Source organism: Labeo rohita, chromosome 8 (assembly GCF_022985175.1).
Source record: "Labeo rohita strain BAU-BD-2019 chromosome 8, IGBB_LRoh.1.0, whole genome shotgun sequence".
NCBI classification, from domain to species: domain Eukaryota; kingdom Metazoa; phylum Chordata; class Actinopteri; order Cypriniformes; family Cyprinidae; genus Labeo; species Labeo rohita.
In genome coordinates, this window is record NC_066876.1 from 15,522,967 (window position 1) to 15,546,681 (window position 23,715).

At 35.2% G+C, this 23,715-nt stretch overlaps 1 protein-coding gene across 2 annotated transcripts in view; it reads left to right on the forward strand.

Moving 5' to 3' along the window:
• The window catches only part of ghra (growth hormone receptor a), a 42,555-nt gene that overhangs the window by 16,307 nt on the left and 2,533 nt on the right, over positions 1–23,715 (forward strand). For both annotated transcript variants that reach the window (XM_051117160.1, XM_051117161.1), the window contains exons 3-8: positions 16,168–16,300; positions 20,051–20,214; positions 20,314–20,492; positions 21,908–22,061; positions 22,190–22,280; positions 22,545–22,614. In XM_051117160.1, coding sequence (XP_050973117.1) covers positions 16,168–16,300; positions 20,051–20,214; positions 20,314–20,492; positions 21,908–22,061; positions 22,190–22,280; positions 22,545–22,614 — 791 coding nt within the window. The remainder of the gene's footprint in view (positions 1–16,167; positions 16,301–20,050; positions 20,215–20,313; positions 20,493–21,907; positions 22,062–22,189; positions 22,281–22,544; positions 22,615–23,715) is intronic.

Genomic DNA, 23,715 nt, shown 5'->3' on the forward strand with positions numbered 1-23,715 from the left:
CTTTTGGGCAGGTGTAAATATAGCAGTCGTGCTCGGGTACGGGGGGAAACAACCGTACTGAGACCCAGCTGAAGAGGTGGTCTCAGTCCGGGTCCAAACGAACTCTGGTGTGGTTGAATGGATGAACCAATGAATGGATGACCTTAAGCACATGTGTGGTTTTGTTTACAGTTTCTGGTTCACTTGCAAAAAGGGCAGTGTAAAAGCAAACTGCACCAAACAAAAAAATAAATCAACACTGTATTGGGTCCAGACCAAAGCAAGTGAACTAACAGACTTTCCTGGTGTGAATGCACCCTAAAACTGTTGCCGCGAGTTGAAGCGACCCCAATCACGTGATATTTAGCCCCTGAAATGCACATTTTTCTGAGGCAACCCTGCCAAAAAATGTGTATTTTACCCCACGGAATGCGATTTTTATTGGGGCAACCTCCCTCAAAACGCGATTAGGCTAGTTTTGGGCTAGTTTTGAGTAGCAATTGGGAGGATTTTGTTGTGAAAACCTGGCAACCCTGTATATGGTTTTCTGAGCACACACATCCAAAAACATGCACGCAGAAAGCGGCTGTCACACGGCATGTGAGTACTAAACTAAGTTCTCTTTCATGTCTTATTGCGCTAAAACTGTCAAATATACACAAGTTTATGCTAAAAACACATGAGTAACAAAAACAGTCGGTTATGTCTGTAAAGGTAAACAGCTGGGAAAGAAATCGCATGTTTATATTAGATCTGTGTGGCATCCACGTAATATACAGTAAATAAATCAATAAATCCTCCGCTCTCTTGTCTCCTCTGAGGCTGGGACTCTAAATAGTGTTCTGTGCTCATCTGTGCAGCCACTGACAGAACAGTTAGCATGCTCAAACTTTTGCTATGGCAAAAAGCTGCCTTTAAGGAAAAAGTTCTATATGCTTCATAAAACAGATCTTTGGCCTAGGGCATTTTCCACAATTGAGTGTTTGATGGGTGGTGCTGTTGTGTATCTGGGTGTTGATTGTTCAAATGACGCAGAGTTTAAAATATGTCTTTGCACAAAAACAAACCCTTTAGACTGAAATCTAGAAACCCTATTAAACGGACTGTCCGTCTGTCCTTTTTCATGTGTCTGCCCTGACTCAGGACTTTTCAGAGGTGTTCTGAGGACAGGCTGCGGTTTGATTGAGAACAGAAGTAATCGTCTTGAGTTATGGCTTCGGACAGGGGCCATATTTGTGGATTTTTTTGTGAGGGAGGTCTGGCAAGCATGACTTTATAGTTTTGGCTGGAATTTCAAAGACATGATGATGTCTTATGGAGGAGAGAGTGAACTGGCAACGCTGCGGGCCTGCACTGTCAAAGTCATGTGTGAATGCTAATGTGTCTCTAATAAATCAGATGTGCATGGATCAACTCGCTCAACTTACTCTGCGCCAGGCATATGGGTGTTCGTGATAGAAGCGTAATGAGATAAGGCTGCCAATTTCAACTATTATCAACATGCAGATTTGTTGCGCTTGAAAAATTACAGATGACTGTTGATAGATTTGATATCAGATTGTCATGTGATCACAATATTAAGATGTGCTAAATTCTTGGATTAGATGACTCTGAGGACGCAGGGTGTTTTTGAGTTTATTTGCTTTTTATTATCTATGTAATTCTTAAGAGATCTTCCAGAGCTGTGGATTTTTTAAAAGGCCTAACATTTTGTCAGCACTGTAAAGAGTTTGCTAAGTGTGTATATATATATATATATATATTATTATAATTCATAATTATATATATGCATATGATAAATATGAATTATAATTACTTAACATAATACCTAATAATAATTGTTGCTGATGATAAATTAATAATAATGTAATTTATTATAAGTAATAATAATGAAAATAATGTTATATATGTGTTATTATTCATAATAATACAATTAAGAAATGTATATATTACAAATATATACATATATAAAATATATGTATATATTGTATATAATTAAATGAATTAAATAAAATGGATGATGATGATGATAATAATAATAATAACATTATTATTAATAGTAAATAGGTTTAGGAGTTATGCGTTATTATTATTATTTTCATTATTATTATTTCTGTGTTTTTACACAATAAAAGTAATCATTAAATAATTCAAACAAATAGATTATGAATATATTTAAATTACAGACACTATTAATATGAAAAATAATAAGAAAAGATTATAACGGTTACATATTTTATTCAAAAATATTTTCTATTATTCAGTTTTATTCAGAATATTCAAAAATATTACCATGTACTTGTGTAGCACTACTTAGTAGTAATATTATTATTATTAATAATTATTATTATATATAGTAATTATATTAAGAAATGTTAAATAATTTGTAAAATATAAATTGTAATAAAGTCAATAAAATGGATGATCAAATTAATAATAATAATTACATTTATTATAATTCACAATATTGGTAATTTGATATGCGCTACATAATAGTAATTCTAAATGATACAAATGTCATAATAACTAATAATAATTGTTGTTGATATTAATTATAACTTATAAATTAATAATAATAATGAAATTTAGTATAAGTAATAATAATAATGACAATATGATATGTGTGTTATTATTTATAGTAATTACAGTAATACGTGTAAATTAATTAGTAAAATACTAATTATAATAGTCAATAAAATGCATGACAATGAAGATGGTGATAAAAATATTATTATTAATAGTAAATAAATTAAATGGCAATTATTATTATAATAACAATTCTTAAAGAATATAACAATAAGAATTATTATTATTATTATTTCTGCATTTTGACAATAAAAATCATTAGATAATTAAAACAAAATACATTATGAATATATTAACATTACTGCTACTATTAATATGAATAAGAAGATCAGAATGGTTGCATATACTATTATATTAATGCTAACTCTAGAGATCAAAATTGTTGCAATTTTGTTTTTGTCTTCATTTTATTTAAAGCATTATGTACTTCTCACGTGAGTATGAATGGTTGCTACTCATTTTAGGTAATTTTTAGGTAACACAACACAATAATAGGTGACTTTATAGGCGCTAATAGGCGCTATTTATCGGTAGACCTAACATAGAAAAATCAGTGAGGCCTTCAGATTACAATAATCACAATATAAGCATGATGATGAAGCTTTCTGCTGCAGTTCCAAGAAGCTTGGGCCTTAACACAATCCCGGTGTATTACAATGACCAAGGCCAGGTTGTTTCAAGGGGATTGCCCTCTAAATAAATAAATAAATATGCAAACAGAAGTGCTGAAGACTTCAGAGCAATCTGTGCATACACAGGAAACAGTCGGAAGCACGACTAGATTCTTGGAAGTCGGTCTATTTTTTCTCCACTAACAATATGTTCACTGAGGAGCAAGCCACCGTACCGCCGAAGCCATGTTTTCTGCAGAACATGCTGTTTTGCGTTTAAGAGCCCAGTGATTATGTTGCCGTGTTGATTCCTTAATTCTCCCTGCGCCGTTCTGTCTGCCATAACCCGCACACGACACAGGGGCCGCTGTGAGCGCTCAGCAGCATAAGAGTCTGCTGCTGTGACTCAGGGTGTTTCAGACACAGGCGGAGCCCCTTTCAGGCTGTAGTTTATTTACGCTAGAGAGCAGGGTTAAAGTAAAGGAGAGAGCCGGGCCCGAACAGAAAGTAGAGCAGCAGAGGACAGCAAAGTTTGCCGTTACATAAGGTAGTACTTGGCTCTTCTTGTTCAGAAAAACACAGTCCACTTGCCAAATGGAGAGCAGGACCACAGGGCCGTTCACATGAAACTTTTTCCACAAGGAACGTGTGGTCATAAAACAATTCCTCTTCATCTGCAGACATATTTAAACCTTCTGTGGTCTGCAGATTCAGCATAATGGTTTGGAGAAATATGTTTGGGTGATACATTTTGAGGGAAAGCAATGTGGGACGTTTTGTTCGCAGTAATGAAAAATGTTAAACAGTAAGCAATTTAACGAGCTTTAATATTATAATATAATAATATTATATATATTTTATTAATGTAATGCTGTACTTTGAAATAATATATTTATGTATTTATGTGATAATATACTTTGACGTAATTTATTTATGTGGTAAAATTCCCAATAAAGAATTGATTTAGTAGATTAACTCAAGTAGTGGCCTCATTATTATGGTATTAGAGAGGATTACGGTCATTATCGCAGATTCGCTTGACGTAAATCTGCTGTAATTCAGCCTGAGGGTCTGGATTTGTGTTCATTGAACATCAAAGAGAGGTTGCGCTAATGATGGACTTTCACGGGGCAGTTGGAGGCCAGTATTTGTTTATGGCTCTTTGCACTGGCTTGACATTACATTTGGAAAAACAATCATTTGCATGTTAGCAAATAGCAATAGGCACTTTTCTGTTGTTATCTGACATTGATGAATCTGCCTGGATTTCATCCTCTAAATTGCCATTATGGTCTATATAATGTGGTTTCAAGTACTTCCCTCTATACATTATCTGGGTACTGGAGTCTGTGTTAAGTGAACAATTGCAACCTATTGAGTTTCTCATCTGCCTTTCTGTACACTTTGCATGTGTGTGTTTGTGTGTGTGTGTGTGTGTGTGGGTTCTTTGTGGTTATTTTTAACACCAGTTTACATTCTGCTGTAAGTGTCTGCTGCCTTCGACCTTTTTGTTCATCCTCAAGACTGTTTTGCAGTGACCACAGACAACTGCAGTCATAAAGACAACAAGATGTAAATAAGTTATTGATTATATTTTAAGTGTATGTGTATGTGTATGTGTATGTGTATGTATGTGTTTACATATAATCAGATGTATGTATGTTTGTATGTATGTATATATATATATATATATATATATATATATATATATATATATATATATATATACGCACACACACACACAATTGCAGTCATAACGACAACAAGATGTAAATAAGTTATTGATTATATTTTAAGTGTATGTGTATGTGTATGTATGTGTTTACATATAATCAGATGTATGTATGTATGTATGTGTGTATATATATATATATATATATATATACGCGCACACACACACAATTGTAGTCATAACGACAACAAGATGTAAATAAGTTATTGATTATATTTTATGTGTATGTGTGTGTATGTATGTGTTTACATATAATCAAATGTATATATGTGACCCTGGATCACAAAACCAGTCATAAGGGTAATTTTTTCAAAATTGAGATTTATACAGCATATGACAACTGAATGAATAAGCTTTCCATTGATGTATGGTTTGTTAGGATAGGACAATATTTGGACGAATATTTGGCACTTAACCCCAGTGACTTAAGACTGGTTTTGTGGTCCAGGGTCACATATATATATATATATATATATCAGAGCTTGCGTTAACTGAAAATGGTCCATCATTGACAGAATTTTTTTTATCAGTGACGGAAAAATCTGAAGGCCGTCTATTACTTGAGCAGATTACACTGAGAATGATCTATTGTAAATTGTAGCTGTGATTCCCACTCCTGTCCAGCTGGTGACGAGTGCGCTCCAGTCTGGCAGCAGAGCATGGGATACAGAACAAAAATGAAACTGTCACAAATGTTTTCTTAGGCGTTTAATTATGCACAGGCGAGTACACAGAAGCTACAATGATCTATCATGCCACATTAAAGAGCGCAAAACTGTATTTATTACTTGAATTTCCTAATGAAGTGGACAGAATTTGAAATCTGAGACTTTGTTTCATATCAAAAGTAACACAAAGCCTAGTCTATTCCTATTTATTGGAAGGAAGGTGTACTGTTCATTCATCAACTTAAAAAAGCAGAGACTAAAAGATTGATTGAGATTTAGGAATCGATATTGGTTCATGAGTATCTATTAAAATCCATTAAAATTTAGTTCATTAATTGTGTTGTTAATGATATTACACAGCGCCTGAAATGACCGGCACTAAGTCTGTGTAGATGCAGAGTTGCAGCCGGCAGAGTTGACGGCTGCGTAATATCATGGTACGGGGGGCAAAGTTCCTTGATTATTACGCCAGAATGAGAGTATAGTTCCTAGCCACATCAACCTAGAAAATCACAACTTTTCATTTTTCGTTCGTCTTTGTACACGATGTAACTACAGAACAGTCAAGTTTTAAATAGGAAAAATATCGTCATTATATATGGTCATTTTTGAGCGAGATGCTATCAGTCTAATCAGATTCAATGATCTATGCTAAGTTATGCTAAAAGTGCTACCGCTAGACACGGAGATCGGCTGAATGGGTTTAAAAACAGTTAAACTCAACTGTTTAACTCTAGGGGTGTTGGAAAATGAGCCTATTTTCAAAAAAAGTGGAGTGTTCCTTTAAGTTCATAGAGACCAAGACAGTAGAAAGCGCATCCTGTTTGCTTTAATAATTTTACAAAAGCACAGTGTTTTTGTTGTTACTGTGAGTGCACACAAAAAAAACATAGAGTCTTTACAGATTTTAAAGATGTATGAAATTTATCTGTGTGACCAAAAATGAAGGAGTATTTTTAGAGTATTTTAAGGCACCTCCATCTGGTGCTCTCTCACTCTTCTCCACAATCACTGCCTGTCCTCTTTGCCCCCCCTTTCAGCATAATGTTTTTTTTAAAGGACAAGGAAGAGCAGGTGGTGCACGTGTTGGACTGTCACTGAGTATTTTTATGTGCTGGTCTGTAAAGGCAATGTTGGTCTGCCCCAGCCGCTGACACAAATTCTTATGCTCAGCACAGTTCTGGAAACACCTACAGCACTTATGGCTTGTAAACACTAAAGGGTTCTCATAATGTCTGTCTCTCAGCTGTTTTCCTCGTGTATGTAGGTGAAATTTGAGGGGTGCCAAAGCCAGAATTGTTTTATTAGTGTTTAAGTAGACTAATACTTAGGGCACCTTTTATGCAAAATTCACTTTTACATCGTGTTTGGACATAAATGTGTTGGCGGTGTGTGAACACAACCACCCTACAATGATAAAAATCCACCCACTCCTTATTTTTGAATTCCCATTAAACCAAACCAGTCTCATTAGGCATGTGGTTTTGATTCTCAAAGCAGTGTGACATTGTTTAAGCCCCACCCACAGTTCCTGACTGATAGTCCTGCATTGCAATAGTTTCACATAAAAGATATTTCACATAAAAGACATTTACATATAGTCCACAAGAGAAAATAATAGTTGAATTTATAAAAAAAAAAAAAAAACTGGTTCAAAAGTTTATATCCCCTTAATTCTTAACACTGTGTTGTTATCTGAATGATCCACAGCTGTGTGTGAGTGTGTGTGTTTTTTTTTTTTTTTTTTTTGGTGATAGTTGTTCATGAGTCCCTTGTTTGTCCTGAACAGTTAAACTGCCTGCTGTTCTTCAGTAAAATCCTACAGGTCCCTTTCCAGCATTTTTGTGTAAAACTTTTTGAATTTGAAGATCAGGGTAAAATTAACTTTTTTTTTTTTTTTTTTTTGTGACTATCATCTGTAGCCTCCGAAAGGCAGTACTAAATGTGAAAAATTGATATTAGGCAAAATAACAAAAATGTACACATCTCCATTCTGTTCAAAAGTTTTCACCCCCCGGCTCTTAATGCATCGTTTTTCCTTCTAAAGCATCAGTGAGCGTTTCGACCTTCTGTAACAGTTGCATATGAGTCCCTCAGTTGTCCTCAGTGTGAAAAGATGGATCTCAATATCATACAGTCATTGTTGGAAAGGGTTCAAATACACAAAAATGCTGGAAAACCAAAGAATTTGTGGGACCTGAAGGATTTTTGGAAGAACAGTGGGCAGTTTAACTGTTCAGGACAAACAAGGGACTCATGAGCAACTATCACTAACCAAAAAGTTAATTCAGGTAATTCAGGTAATAACACAGTATTAATAAACCCTTGAACAGGGGCATTTTTCTAAATATAGCTATTATTTTCTCTTGTGGACTATATGTAAACATCTTTTATGTGAAGCATCTTATTCAGGTCAGTACTAAATAAACAATAACATGCATTTTGTATGATCCCTCTTATTTTGGTAAAATAACATTTTTAATGATTCTGAAAGGTATAATAAATGATCAGTGGGGTATTTTGAGCTGAAACTTCCCAGACACATTCTGGGGACATCCAAGACCAATAATACATCTTGTAAAAAAACACTTTAAAACACTTGACTCTTCTTAAAAAAATATCCTGAGATTTTCCAGAGCAAAACAAATTTGCAACATTCGTGTGTTTGTAGTATATAAATCTCTTAAGAGCAGAAAATTATAGTATTAGGTGAGTTTCTTTCTTTTCAGCAGTCAACACAGATCAGCATGACGGATGTATTTTTTAAGTCTCACAAGTGCCCAGGCTATGTATTATGGTGTATTATGATTTACCAGTCAGAAACATTGAAAGCATTGAAACATTCACCCTAAATGACCCTGCACGAATGGATCTTTCTTAGAGACCTTCTTCCCTTGGGACTTCAATCAGGCATAATTTGAAAAGCACTTCCTTTGCATGGTTTCCGAGGGAAAGTCTGGCCCCATGAGATTTTACCAGCGCAAGCAAATCATGACTTTCTCTAACTTTTGGAAAGACATAAGCCAATTTTTAAATCATTTCTACACGTTGGCTGGCTCATCATGCAGGGTGTATTTTTTTTTAAAAGCCAAGGAACAAATTTGCATAAAGGTTATTTACTCAGTTTTTTGCTGCTGTCCTTTTGGCTCTTTTGAAATTTAATTGATTATTTTAATTGTGTTTTGGACTAAATATTGAACCACTTTAGATGCGGTTATGCTGTGGGTCAGAGGGTTTTTCAAATGTGCTCATTAGTGACTGAATACTTGTACGTGTGTGTGTGATTGGTAATTAGTTTTAGACAGGGAATGAAATCAGATAATAACTGCTGTCATATGTTGTGCTCATTACTTGGCTTGTTTATTAACCAGGTTGACCCCTTGCTGCTTAGGTCATAAAAACGAGTCCAAAAAGAAAAGTAAGTGCTTCTGGCAACAACAGTGATGGCAAAACTTGTTTTTACTTCACTCTTTAAATTTAAATTGAACACCAAAAGCAAAAGGTTGAGCTTTTAACATAATAGTCCTTCAAATAAAAAGAGCGATCTGTGTAGCTATTTAGCCATTAACTACCCATTGACGTAATGAATTATCCAATCACAACCATTTCATTTAAATAAAGAGAAGCTTTCTGTGTTCTTTCATTACTTTGGCTTTCAGAGCAAATGAAGGTGAAAAAAGCAGTAAATGGGATGTGTGAGCTTCTTTTATGCATTCACTATATGAATGAAGATAATCATGAGCTCTGGATTTATATTAAGCCATTGCTGTTTGTTATTATTTAGTTATAAATAAATTGTAAAGCATATTGGTCGAAATGTTTCCGGAACAAATTACTGTTGAATAAATTAAAAAACAACTAGCTATCTGTGGATAGCACATGGATGATAATCATAATGTTCGCTTTCTCCGTAATAAAGGCTTGGAATCCCTGTCTGGTAATGAACGCATCCATATGCTAATGGGACATAATGTTCTCGTGCTGTTTTTCTCAGAAAGCCCAGGATTTTTTTTTATTTCCCCGCTTTGTGATGCTTCCAGATAGCTTGAGGTGTCCAAGTGACCTCTTCGCACTGAACACATAAAAATACAAACTGCATTTTTTGCTCTTTTGAAGGAAACTGTTGGCAGATGATTTTTTTATAATGTTACATGTGATATATATATCAATGCACATTCACCCTGTCAATAGGAAATATTCCTTACATGTTTTCATATTTGCATGAAATATGAAAAATATTTGTATGATCAGTGGGCTGTATGCTTTTGTTAAATTTGTCCATCAAAATATCCTAGACCTTTATGAAAATGTCAAAATATGGTATATTTTACCAAGGCTGCCTTTAGTGGATTCATAATATAGTAAAAACAGTAATACTGTGAAATATTATTACAATTAAAACAAATGGTAACACTTTACAATAAGGTCTCATGTGTTAACATTCGTTAATGTATTAACTAACATGAATGAACAATGAACAGTTACACTATTTATGAATTTTTGTTAATGTTAGTTAATACAAACACAGTCATTCATTGTTTGTTAATGTTAGTTCATAGTGCATTAACTAATGTTAACAAACACAACTTTTGATTTTAATAATGCATGTAATTGATTTAGTAAATGCTGAAATTAACATTAAGATTAATAAATGCTGAAGTATTGTTCATTCTTAGTTCAAGTTAACTACTGTAGTTAACTAATGTTAACAAAGTGTCACCAAACAAATTTGCTTTAAGATATAATTTTTCAAATATTATGTATTCCTATGATGACAAAGCTGAATTATCAGCATCATTACTCCAGTCTTCAGTGTTGATGATCCATCAGAAATTATTATAATATGCTGATATGCAGTTGTGCTATAATATAATATTTTTCCAGGATTATTTGATGAATAGGAAGTTCAAAAGAGTGGAATTTATTTGACTATTTTGTAATACTGTTGCCATCTTTAGATCACTTTAGATCAATTTTAATGCATCTTTGCTCAATAAAAATGTTATTTCTCAAAAAAAAAATTTAATGCATTAATACAAAATGTCTTGATATATGATTGGTTTATCATCTTTGTGGTATGTTGTAATTGTTTAAGGTTCCATGTTTGAGTACTTGAGTAAATGTGAATAAAAATCGTCCTTCAAATTGTAAAACCTTCAATAGTTTGTATTTAATGTAAGATATGATTTATTTATAAATTCATGAATGAAACACACTACTGTTTTTATAAGGCTTGTTGGCTAGCTGTTTCTCTATGTAGAGACAACTAAATGAAGCAAAGATGTGCTATCAAGGTGATTTAAATGAATAGTTTTTACTTGAAGTGCTTCAGTGTCAGTAAGACACAGTGATGTTCACTGTCAAATGAGTTTCACATGGTTCCTGAATGACGCACAACTGTAACAGCATACATACAGAAGCTCACAAGACCTTATGTAAGTGCTCTCGTAAGCACAAATGTGTAACCGACATATGCTATTTGACAGTCTCTTAGCTTCGCTGAAGTACGCGCTTTCTTCTCATTCTGCTATTAAACTGTCGTCTTTGCAGCAAATGAGCTGGAAAAGATGCGTCTGCGTTTGCTCGGCAGCTCATAACCCCCGAGCCTATCAAGACATTGGCTGGGCAGCCAGTGATAAAGGTGCTTTCTCAAGTGATTGCAATCCATCGAGATGGTTTAATTGCCGAAATGTGGCCTATTTATTTAGAAGTTTGCGGCTCGCTGAAGTGGAAAACATTTGTCCTGGCTTTCTGTCTGGGCTGGTATCCTAGTTACCGGTGGTCTGTCTTTGCGGGAAGCTGAGTAAACATCATGTTTTTCATTCGCGGGAAACCTTCACCCACACAAGCTGTAGCTTTATTTAAGTTTCCAAGCAGGAGGTGTGTGCATAAGCAACTGCATGTTAATTTATTATTCATAAGTACCTGAAATGGAGTGGGGGGGGAACGAACAGAATCGCATGAAGCATTTAAGTCTTGCAAAATCAGTAAGGTTCAAACTGAAAAAAAAAACACGAATTTGATTTATCTGGTGCATTACATGCTGGAACAAGTGTATGAAAATCCATATTGCATTTCACTAATGATTTGTAACATCTCTTGAGTAGAATCGTTTGGTCAGTACAGGTCCAAAATATTCACGCCTGCACAACCACATACGCAGATTAGTATTCCACAACTCTGCCAAACATCTGAATGATAGATGAACTCTTTTTTGCGCAAGTACTTTGGCTCCAAAGTTTCAACTTCAGTTCAACATCATGCGCAAAAACTGCTTGTGTAATTATCAAAAATGAGATTGTGGCGAAACATCCCACAAACAACTTGCTTTCTCTGCTGATTGTGAATATGATGGGAGATTGTTTGGTAGCAAAAGAGAAAACAACAATATTTTTGCATGGGAGCAGCTGGTTTTATACTTTATAGTTTACCTCATCAAAAGTGTAGCCAAAGCACATTGGTAATTTTTCCACTTGTATCACATCTGATATAAAAAGTTTCCCAAACTGACATCTAACACAGTTGAAACGGGTCCCGAAGTTGAAATTTGGCCTTTTTACAGCTGCTTTTGCAACGTTTTTTGAGCAAATTGTGTGTGCTCGGAAGACCGTTGTGCTGTTTTTTGCCCCCTTTCCAGCACCAAACCAAATATTGACCAGGAACAATTTAGTGGTGATAATGTCCCTATCTGTTCTGTCCCTATCCTTTCCGCAGTGGCCCACAAATCATCTGTTCATCTCAGACCTAATCGCTTCCATAGCTGGCTCTTTTATTGCACATGCCGGAATTTCGTGGGGGAGGGAGTTCAATAACTGAGTTTTGGGCGTCAGAAAGAGGGAGAGTGAGAGTTTTAGACACTGAGAAGATCCAGACTAAAGCTTTAGTGTTTATTAGTGATTCTTTACACAGCTTTATGTCATTTTCATTTGCCTCTCATTTTTACATCTGGTACACAAGAGGAACATTATGAAAACATTTAATGCATTTTGAGATTTTATTTGAGAGCCGCAGCAGAGACTTTTTATAAATAATGACTGTAAATAGCTAAGAGATGTTATAATAATTTTTTTTTTTTAAAGAAGTAGTTCACTGCCGAATTTCAATTTCCTGATAATTTACTAACCCCCATGACCCCATCTGTCTTTCTTCAGTTGAAAAGAAATGTTTTTGAGCAAAAGATTCTAGGATTTTTCTCCATATAGTGGACTTCAATGGGGATCAAATGGTTGAAGATCCAAATTGTAGTTTTAGTGCAGCGTCAAAGTAGGACTAAATCGATTAGTCAACATTATCAACAACGTCGACAATAAAAAATTATCGACAAATACTTTTGTTGTCGAGTAGTAAGAGCCTGCAATAATGCAGTTTGACCAGTGTGGCGCTGTAGTGCAAGACTGTATTTCAGCCCTCCACTGTAAAAAATAAAAAAAACAATTTGTTGAGTCAGAATAATTTGCTACCCTGCTGCCTTAAAATTTTAAGTTCAGTCAACTAAAATAAGTTTAGTCAACTTGGAATGTTAAGCTGTACTAAGTAACAACTTACATATTTGTGTTTGCTAAACTTAACAGATGGGTAAGTAACCCAGCTGCCTTTAAATTTTTAGTTGATTCAACTCAAATATCTAAGTTGTCACTTAGTATAATTTAACATAAACTTTTTTTGAGTTGACTGAACTTAAAATTTGAAGGCAGCCAGGTTACACACTATTTTAAGTTGACTCAACAAATTGTTTTTTACAGTGTAGATGCAATTCATAAGAAGACACACACAACGCTTCAGAGCAAACGCAGCCAAACCTGAGTGATGTTGGATGAATATGTGAATATATGCTTCGTGCTTTGCTCTCAATAACAAAATAAACGAAACAAAAACTGAAAGCAGCAGTTGTGGATGTCAGTACTCCAGTAAAGTTCAATCACATTTTTATATAGTACTTCATGCATTAGATGGCCTTAAATAAAGCAGCTTTACACTGTTAAACATTAAAAACCAGAGTCAGTGTCGCTTTCAGTTAGAATTACAACTTGATTTTCTGTTATAAAGCAGCTCTCCAGGTTGGAGCTAGCTAATGATAAAATCTTTTTATTTCATTAAAGTGATAGTTTGGTTTGCAGAGATAAAAGCTTGATCTAGCTCAGGACTGTTTTGATTATCATAACTTAATATTTTAACTAATTGCAAAAGCTGAATAAAATCTACTGATTAATCAGTGAAACAATCGACGATTAGTGGATTAATCGTTTTAATAATTATTAGATTAATCGTCGGTTATCAAAATACTCTTTTTGTTGCAGCCCTACTTCAAAGCACTCTACATGAGCCCAGACAAGGAATAAGGGTCTTATGTAGCAAAATGATCGGTCATTTTCTAAAAAAAAAAAAAAGTATATACTTTTTAACTACAAATGCTCGTCTTGCACTAGCTCTGTGATGCACATTGTCACGTATTGCGTAATCACGCTGGAAAGGTCACGTGCGGTTTATTCTTTGTCTATGTACTTAAAGGTAGGGTAGGGTGAAAATCTCATTTTTTCCTCCAACTTCAAAATCGTCCGACATCGTTGTTTTACCTGTTTTGTAGAGGACGTTTGAAGTCGAGCTAGTGCAAGACAAGCATTTGTGGTTAAAAAGTTTATACGTTTTTATTTTTTTTAGAAAATATATTTTTAGAGAATATTTTCCTCAAAAACCTTAATTTCTTTTCAGTGAAGACATGACATGGGGTAAATTATCAGGAAATTTCAATTCTGGAGTAAACTAATCCCTTAATTGGCTAATATAAAAATTCAGTGCTATTTATATTTAATCTGTATAAATGACACTGTATAAAACACTAAAAACTAAAGTCATTGTAAATGCTACAAGTGAGTTTAGGCATTGCTACAATAGAGTATAAAAAAATCATATTAATTTTGAGATTTGCTAAAGATTAGATTTAACAATGTTATAGAATTATTGGCGTCTTTAGAGATTATCCTTAAGTGACCATTAGATGATGGCAAATGCAATCTAAATGCACAATTAAATATCCAACAACTCTTAATTTCTTAGTTATAGTTATGTCGAATACCGATAACCATAGTGATACCAATATTGCACGCAAAATATTTATTCGTTTTCACACATTTACAGGTTCAGAGTTTTGATTAATAAAGCCTAATTTTCACACAGTTACTTGCAGAATATTGTATTATGGCTTCAAAACCATTTTAACATCCTGCGCGATTTGAAAACTGATATTTTCAGCCATTATCATCACATACAGATTCATATGCATGAGTTTTCTAATTCAGTATGTTTGCTCTGTAGCTCACGTGATACGGCGTTGCACTTGAGTGATGAAGAGAACCCCATGAAACTACGGTTTGTCAAAACAGCTCAGGTTAAAATAGCACGGCTGCATCAACAAATGCGTTTTTGTATCACTTTTGCATTTGATAACACTATTGTTTAGGTTTAGGGTTGGGTTTGGTGTAGGGGATATTTCCATCAAGACCTTTAGCGACACTCCCAAGATATTTGAATTCTGAACAGCCGCAATACGTACCTCAAGCAGCGTAAAAAATGCGCCAGTACATCAGTGTAATAAAAATGTGCCATGGTCACATATTGGACATTTTACTTTGAAACTGCCGCAAAACGTACGTACGTAATTACGGTGTTGCAGAAATGTATGTAGAAGCACATATTTCCAATGAGCCTAGGATGTATTTTGCATCTGTCATTTTTGTCACTTTTGGATCTTGACAGTTTGTCAAGTTGTTTTAAAAGCATTATGTATTGATATTTAGCATTCTAAAGTGATTTTAAAATAGCTTTGTTATTAAAATCATATAATAATCAGATTTTCTCATTTTAGTAATTCAGCACACCATCATAAGCAAGGTTTGAGTTTATATTTTTATCTGTATGTGAATGTGTGCTTGTGAACTCACATACTTGAGCCACTGGAAATCCTTTCCCCACACAATCAGTCGTGACCAGTGTCGCCGTGGGTGCAGTTTTGTAGCGCTCAGCAGCTGTGGGGCGGGGGAAATACATCTTGTTGTCACTAGATGCGGGCTCAACTAAGGAGAATGGGGAAAAATGTGTAGGGGGTCCTCGGCAGAAACGTTTCTTCAGAGTAAATTAGATTTTTTAACAGCCCTCTCCATCCCGAAAGCCACTATTAATTTAAGCTAGATTTACTCGTACAGTTACAATTTAGAAAGGGATCAAATAAAAACACTGTCATAGAAAATCTTGATACCTAGCGGATTTGTGCCACGTGCAAGCTCTGCTGATTTATACTGCAGTTAGGAAAGGAGCGAAGAAATAGAGGACGAGAAATCAATTGCACCCTCCAAGGCTTATTTATGGCTGCGCAAAAGCAGAGGACGGAGAGGACTGCTGGTAAACTTGGCACCAGAGGAGCTCAACTGCAGAGCCGACAATGAGCCAAAACATAACAGACATACAGTACATGCAGTATATATTAAGAATAACTTACGTATTCATTTGTTTAGTGAAATAATAATATACACCTGCTTTTCATACTGTTCATTCTATTTAACTGGCTGTTCCATTTTCTCTTCCCTTCCTGCTTCAGATCCAAGCAGAGGACCTCATTTTACAGGCTGCCGCTCTAGAGAACAGGAGACCTTCCGTTGTTGGTGGAGCACTGGGACCTTCCAGAACCTCACTGAGCCTGGAGCCCTCAGGGTCTTCTATCAGACAAAAAAGTAAGAGACAAACACTGAAAGACACCAAGGTTTCAAAAAGACAGGGTGAAGGAGGATACATTTAATTTAATAAACAAAAGCCATCCCTCCTACCAAGATGCAGACCTTGTAGTGTCACATGTGCAGATAAAGCAAAGGCAAAACGGAGAGATTAAAGAGCAGGTCATATGGGTTTTTTGAAAAATATCCTTTTTTTGCAGTTTGTAATGTAGCTGTCCTTCAATGTAAACAGTCTGCAATGTTGTTAATCAAAAAAGTACATGATAAATAAAGATATTGGCTCTCAAAAGAAAGAGTCGACTCTGAACCGCCTTTACTAGTCGTCATTAGGGCTGTTACTAACGATTAATTTGATAGTCGAGTAATCTGTAGATTATTCTAACGATTAATTGAGTAATCGGATAATTATAATTAATAGCCTTTAAAATGACTTAAAATACATATGTAATAGCAATGATGCAATAATAATTAGTTCAAATAAAGTATCAAAAGCAAGAAATCACGTTTTTTTTAAAAAACTGTTAAATGTATTGTAAACAATAGAGACATTTGCATTATAACAAATGCCTGCAGAGGGCGCCAACAGCCTGACGATTGTTTTTACACTTTACTGCACAATCTAATTTGTTTAATATTGACTCAACAAGATTTAATTCAAATGTCCACTTAATCTTTAATATTTGGCCATTTCTTTATGACAGAAAAGCTACAGCCACTGTAATTTCTTGAATATGTGGACATCAAAATGTCTAAACTTAGAGTTTACGCATTTTGAGTAAAAGGTGCTGCCTAGCAGTGAACAATGTAAAAACATAAGCGGCAAGATTATGACAGTGCGAAAATACAGGCATTATATAGTAGGTAAACTTTTATTTTGAAATTGTGATGAACAGTTAGCATATTGAGAAAGATGATGTGTCTCCTGTGTTTGTGTAGGTTTATAAATGATTTACCTCACAAATCTGATGAAATAGCGCACACTGCATTCCCAGATAAACACTGCATTCCCGTTATAATAAACCCAAACTCACAACAACATGCAGAGATGCAGTTTGAGATGCTCCACACATGTCAGTGATAACAGCAGCATTTACTGTGAACAGAGCTGCTCAGAGATGCATGTACGTAACCTACACGCATGTAAATAATTAAAGTGCTTATATTAAACCTGCATCACATATATATTATTTAACTGAATCATAGCTTTTGTGAAATCTTAATAGCATTATGCTTTATTATGATTTTTAAATGGGTTGAATATGTGCAGTGCGCCACTTCTAGTATTTTGCCGATTACTCGACACGGGCAAAATGCAATTGAGGATTTTTAAAATCGAATATTTTAAATTAATTGAGGAATCGTTGCAGCCCTAGTCATCATATTTTCGAATCTTTTCCCTGTTACCAAACAAATTGATAAGGTATAATCGATGCCATTTTTTTAGCCTTATAGTATCTTTGTTTACAAGTAACCCTTTGGAGCAAAACAATTATGGTAATGGGCGTTTCGTTACCGACACGCATTGTATACAGAAAGACCAATCACAACAGACCAATCAGAGCAGATTAGGCTTATGGAAGAGTGGGGTTTACAGACCTTAAAGGGATAGTTCACCCAGAAATGAAATTTGGATGTTTATCTGCTTACCCCCAGGGCATCCAGGATGTAGGTGACTTTGTTTCTTCAGTAGAACTCAGACGAAGATTTTTAACTCAAACCGTTGCAGTCTGTCAGTCATATAATGGCAGACTTTATATTTTCATATAATTTTCATTTCTATCCCTTTAAGCTCAGAACTGCTTGATTGAATCATTTCGAAATCATTAACACTAGAACCGCCAGGGGTCACTGCATACTTAAAACCGTCATGCGGGTAAATTTTACCCACACGCAAACAAGACTTTTGATATGGCAAAACACTGATATGGATAAGAACATTTTATTTCACTGTATTATGCCGCTGTCTTGATAAAGAAGTGTCTAGTGTCATAAAAAATGATTGTCTAGTCATCAACTATATTTTTGTACTGCTGTTTTATGGATCTTTATGCAGGCTACAGTCAGTTGTCATAACAGTCAATATAAGATAAACAAGACTGCTCTGACAAAGAGAATTAAAATGAAGTGACTACATAATTGGGTGGTGTTCATTGTCATTCATTGTCATTATTCAATAAATTAAGTAAATTCATGTTATTTAAATATTCATGTTACTAAAATATCCCATAGACAATAATGTGTAATAATATTTCACCACACTGCATAGGCACAGCTTCACCTAATGAATGATTAATTTGATTACTTATACCATTTGTAATTTGAATAAGAAAACAACACAAATAAACTTCGGGTAATCAAAAAATAAATTGTTGCATTCATTACATAGATTGGATTTTTTTTTTCAGGAAACGGACAGACTAGAATAAATAGCAACACAGTAGCGAACAATAAACTATAGAAATTGCAAAACAAAAATTAAATAATCCAAAGTTTGAACAATATGAGTAACGTTAGGCTAAAAAAAATATAAACATGAGATTGCTGTCAGATGAGCCGTCAGATGCTAAGCCGACCCAGGACACATACTTACCATCGAACTTTCGCGGCAAGCGCAGATTAAGCGGCAAGATTATGACAGCACGAAAATACAGGTATTATATAGTGGGTAAATTTGACCCGCAGTGGTGCTTTTAAATATAAATGCCCCGTTTTTCGGTCTGGTATTATCTAAATACTTTTTAACACCAGGGGATTTTAAATTACACAATTTTAGTAAAAGTCAATGACTGGGAGACTTGAATGTTTTTATTGAAAATCTGTTATGTACATTTGAATAACAGGTATGGGTAAAATTTCCCCCAATGTGGTTCTAGTGTTAAAACATTATTCTAATATTAAATGTATATTCTGAAATTACAATGTTTTCTGACCTTAGACGCATTTAAACCTGTTGTAGGGGACTCCAACACAATATTAGGACATTTTAAAATACTATATGACCTGCTCTTTAAAGTTACACAGGAGCATGAGAAGACAGTTTAAACAATGTGATTAAATGTATTATATTCTTAATTCTTTCTGCTGATGAGAGGTTTGGTCATTTCAGTCGGACTTCTCTTAAACATGCCGAAACTGATCTTTACCCTGTTTAGCACTGAACTGGCAAGCAATTCCAGCTGCAGTGCTGAACCGATTCCTCATCGAGAGTCTCTGCATTATCCTGTCTTCTCATGCATTTGTCTTACGTGGACAACCAGCCTTTTTGGGGGACTTGAATGAATTAGTGTCATTGTAAACCTGGATTATTCGAGATATCACAGATTTGGAATGACCAACTTCTCTTGCAGTGGTTGAAAAGGTCATTCCTTTGGTTTGCAATCTCAGTAAAAACTGGAGGAATGCTGCCAGTTAAATAGGATTTGTCACATAATTAAGGAAATTAGCACTAGGTGCCAGATTAACACCAATAACTTAGAGGTATCTGTAAGTGTTCTCTAAGTTCTTCTTCAATTTCAAATAAAAACTGCCCTTCTATTCCTGTTAGGATGACTTTAAATAGCACTAAGCAGTGGCCTTGAAATGTAGGAAATTATAAGTTGTTCTCTTATTTTGATCTCCAGGGTATGATTTAATGTTTTCATCATCATGTAGTATTTCATGTTGAAGTATTTCAAGTCAACTGCAGTGAAGTATTCCATATTTATGTACATCTATGTAATAATTTAGTTTTCTTTATTGATTGGCATCTAGTGCCCTTGAGTGGCAGGAGTGTCCAGACTACACACGTACTGTGGAAAACGAGTGCTATTTCAACAAGACCTTCACACACATCTGGACCTCATACTGCATTCAGCTGCGCTCAGTTCCTCAAAACATAACTTATGATGACATCTGCTTTACAGTGGAGAACATAGGTGAGTTAATAGCTGTGAAAATGCTCCATGAAGGTTTAGACACAGTTACAGAATGATCTATGTTGGAGGCCTGATTTAAAATGTTTCATGACTTTCCAGTGCATCCTGACCCACCAATCGGGCTGAACTGGACTCTACTGAACGTGAGTCGCTCAGGGTTGCACTTTGACGTCCTTGTGCGCTGGGCTCCCCCTCCGTCAGCAGATGTGCAGATGGGCTGGATGAGCCTGGTGTACCAGGTTCAGTACCGGGTCAAGAACGCGTCCCACTGGGAGATGGTATGTTGCTTGCACCTCGCTGGAGAACAAAAAAGAAAGGATGTTTGCATAACCTTAATTTCAAAGGGATAGTTCACCCAAAAATGAAAATTCTGTCGTAATCGCTCACCCTCATTTCGTTCCAAACCTGTAAGACCTTCGTTCATCTTTGAAACACAAATTGAATTATTTTTGATGAAATCTGAGAGCTTTCTGTCCCTGCATAGACAGTAACACAACTGACACAAGTTGACAGAAAGGCAGTAAGGACATCTTTAAAATAGTCTATGTGACATTAGTGGTTCAACCGTAATGTTATGAAGACATGAGGGTAAGTAATTAATGACAGAATTGTCATTTTTGGGTGAACTATCCCTTTAATAATCCAAAGTCCTTTTAAAAAAAGTTATTACTATAACAAGTACAGTACATGTGTAACAAGGGCACTGTAAAATAAAGTGTTAGCCCAAGTTTTAATATTTTTATCAGCCAATGAGGATTAAAAATTCAGCACTGCTGTGGATATAATGTAAACCTAGAGAATATATCTGTGGAATTCATCAGACCATCACAGGACATTGTGTACTCCCAGGCATTGCGGTGGGTGGAGTCTATACCACCCTATTTATCGTATTCTGAGAAATACAATTTTGTGTTGGAGACACATTATAAGCCAGTATTCATCTACTCTTTCTAAAAGGGTCACTCTTGGTCCGTAGCAGTCCTATGTGCTCTGTAATTCAGGTTTGGGTCTGGGAGATCTTTGCGTCTGGCAGGATCTTCAGGAGCTCTTTCGGTTTACACTCCCTGACAGCCACGTTCCCCCAGCCTGCCCAGCGGTCCTGCCCAGGCTGAGCAGACACACGAAAAACCACATTGAGCCACATGTTAAATCACTGCCGTATGTTGGCAGGCCTGAATAGATCAGAGTGGAATGATTCAGTGTTATAGTTATTCCTGTAGGCCCTCTGCTGAGGTCACATACAAGTACATTTTGCTTTTCGGTGTCCTCAAGAGAGTTTCAGTTATGAATTTAAGGATTATTTTTAGTGGATTCTTGACAGTTTTGTGGGTTAAAATGTGGTGGTAATGCTAGATTAGTACATAAAGCAAAGCTTGAGAAAAACAAATAAATAATATCAAGAAAAGCCTCTTAAATGAACATAATTAAAAGTCATTATGTTATTAAATATGCATTGCTTTATAATTGGGTTTAAATGATGATTCATTTCCATAGCATTGCATTTAGCAATTAATAAATGAACATTAAAACTGTTTTCCATTTGAACACATTGACAGCCCTAGAGAAAAGTACAGTTTGCTTCACATATCCATTTGTCTCTCCCAGTAAATGTAATGGCTCACAACTGCTAGTTTATTGCTCAATCCCTTGGTTTGTTCTTTTCTTGTTTACTGTTTTATTTTTCTTGTTGCAGCTGGACCTGGAGAGTGGCACACAGCAGTCCCTCTACGGTTTGCATACTGACAAAGAGTATGAAGTGCGGGTGCGCTGCAAGATGCTAGCCTTTGACAACTTTGGTGAATTCAGTGACAGCATCTTTGTGCATGTGGCACAGATACCAAGCAAAGGTTAGTCGATGCCAAGAACTTGACTAGTTGTTTGCCCAAAGTGAAAGCAGCTGTGCAGCTGAACCATCCTGAATCAGTTAAGCAAATTGCTCCAGGGTAAGAAAAGACCTTTTTTTTTCTTTGCACAGAATCAACGTTCCCTACAACGCTGGTGTTGATTTTTGGAGTGATTGGAGTGGTGATTCTTCTTGTCCTCCTGATCTTTTCTCAGCAGCAGAGGTGAGACGATTTTTTAGACAACTGTAAAGTGCATCTCACAAATATGGTCACATTTCAGTCCAAAATCAAAAGAAATTAGATTAAAATTAGATTCTACACAATGAAAATGAAGCTGCTTTTTTAATCATTAAGATTTAAGAATTTTAGTAATTAGTTTTCATGTTAAACTATAAGCAGGGAATTGCTCTGTCTACACATCTTGGGGAACAACACACAATCACAAATACATATCATGGATTTCATTTACAACATTTGTTTCCACAGGTTAATGGTAATATTTTTACCACCTATTCCTGCACCTAAAATTAAAGGCATCGACCCAGAGCTGCTGAAGGTAATTTTGCATTAAACATACATCTTTACATGAACATGTACCTCACCTTTTTATAAAAAATATATTTGTCTTGTTTTTGCAACTGCAGGTAATTATAATAAATGATTAATACAGTATGTTTAGCATTGAAAATGTACTACCAATGTATCAGTTTTTGCTGACAAATAAGACAGGATAAAAGATTTAAGAATAACTTTTTTGTTTGTTTGTTTCTGAATGACAAGAACATTAAACCTGGCGTGTTGCACATTATAAAATGCATTACAGCAACTGTCAGCAAAACAATGAGAGGTGAATTCACAAATAAGCACATTATACAGTGTTACAGAAGAATTATTTAAATTGTGGCATTATAAAATTATACTGAAAAGGTTGAGCCTGTGTGCAAATCTAGTAAAATGGCGTGAATCACTGCAGAATTTGATTGTTTTGAAAGGTCATAATTGTTGACATATTGTGGGTGTTCTCTCATAATTATTAAAACCTCCAGAAAGCTCGGGGACTAGTTAATTAAACAACCCTTGTTTTCCATTTTTAGAGAGTGTAGTGTAAGCAATAAACAAACCCCAAGAGCCCATCGAGAACAAACACACACACAAAATTATATTTATATTTTTAGATTAACAGTGTAATCAATATTGTATTTATTAAAAAGAATGAATCTCATCAAGTTACTGTTTTTAAGCACTAGTTTATCAGTAAAGTACTAAAACATTAATGCAGTCTCCTTGCTGTTTTTCCCTGACACATTCAGAATTACTATATCTCCCGGTGCGCTAAGTTTTTTTGCATGCGCTTAAGCGCTTATTAGGCTATGTAGGCAATTAAAGACTCATTATTATGATTCATATGGTTTATTAATAAACGTGTTACAAATAGCTGACTAATGCTTAAAATGAACAACTACTAGTAAATATTGGTCGTTAATGGTATTATATTGTTCATTCAGACCGATTTGCGAATGCAGAACGTGCACAAACACAAGAGGCGGGATTTATCCCATAAGCCAAACACAGATGAACATAACCAGTTATATCCAATCATATCGCGATGGAGGCATTGCCTCCTCTCACACGACTTTCCCCCATTCATTCTCAATTA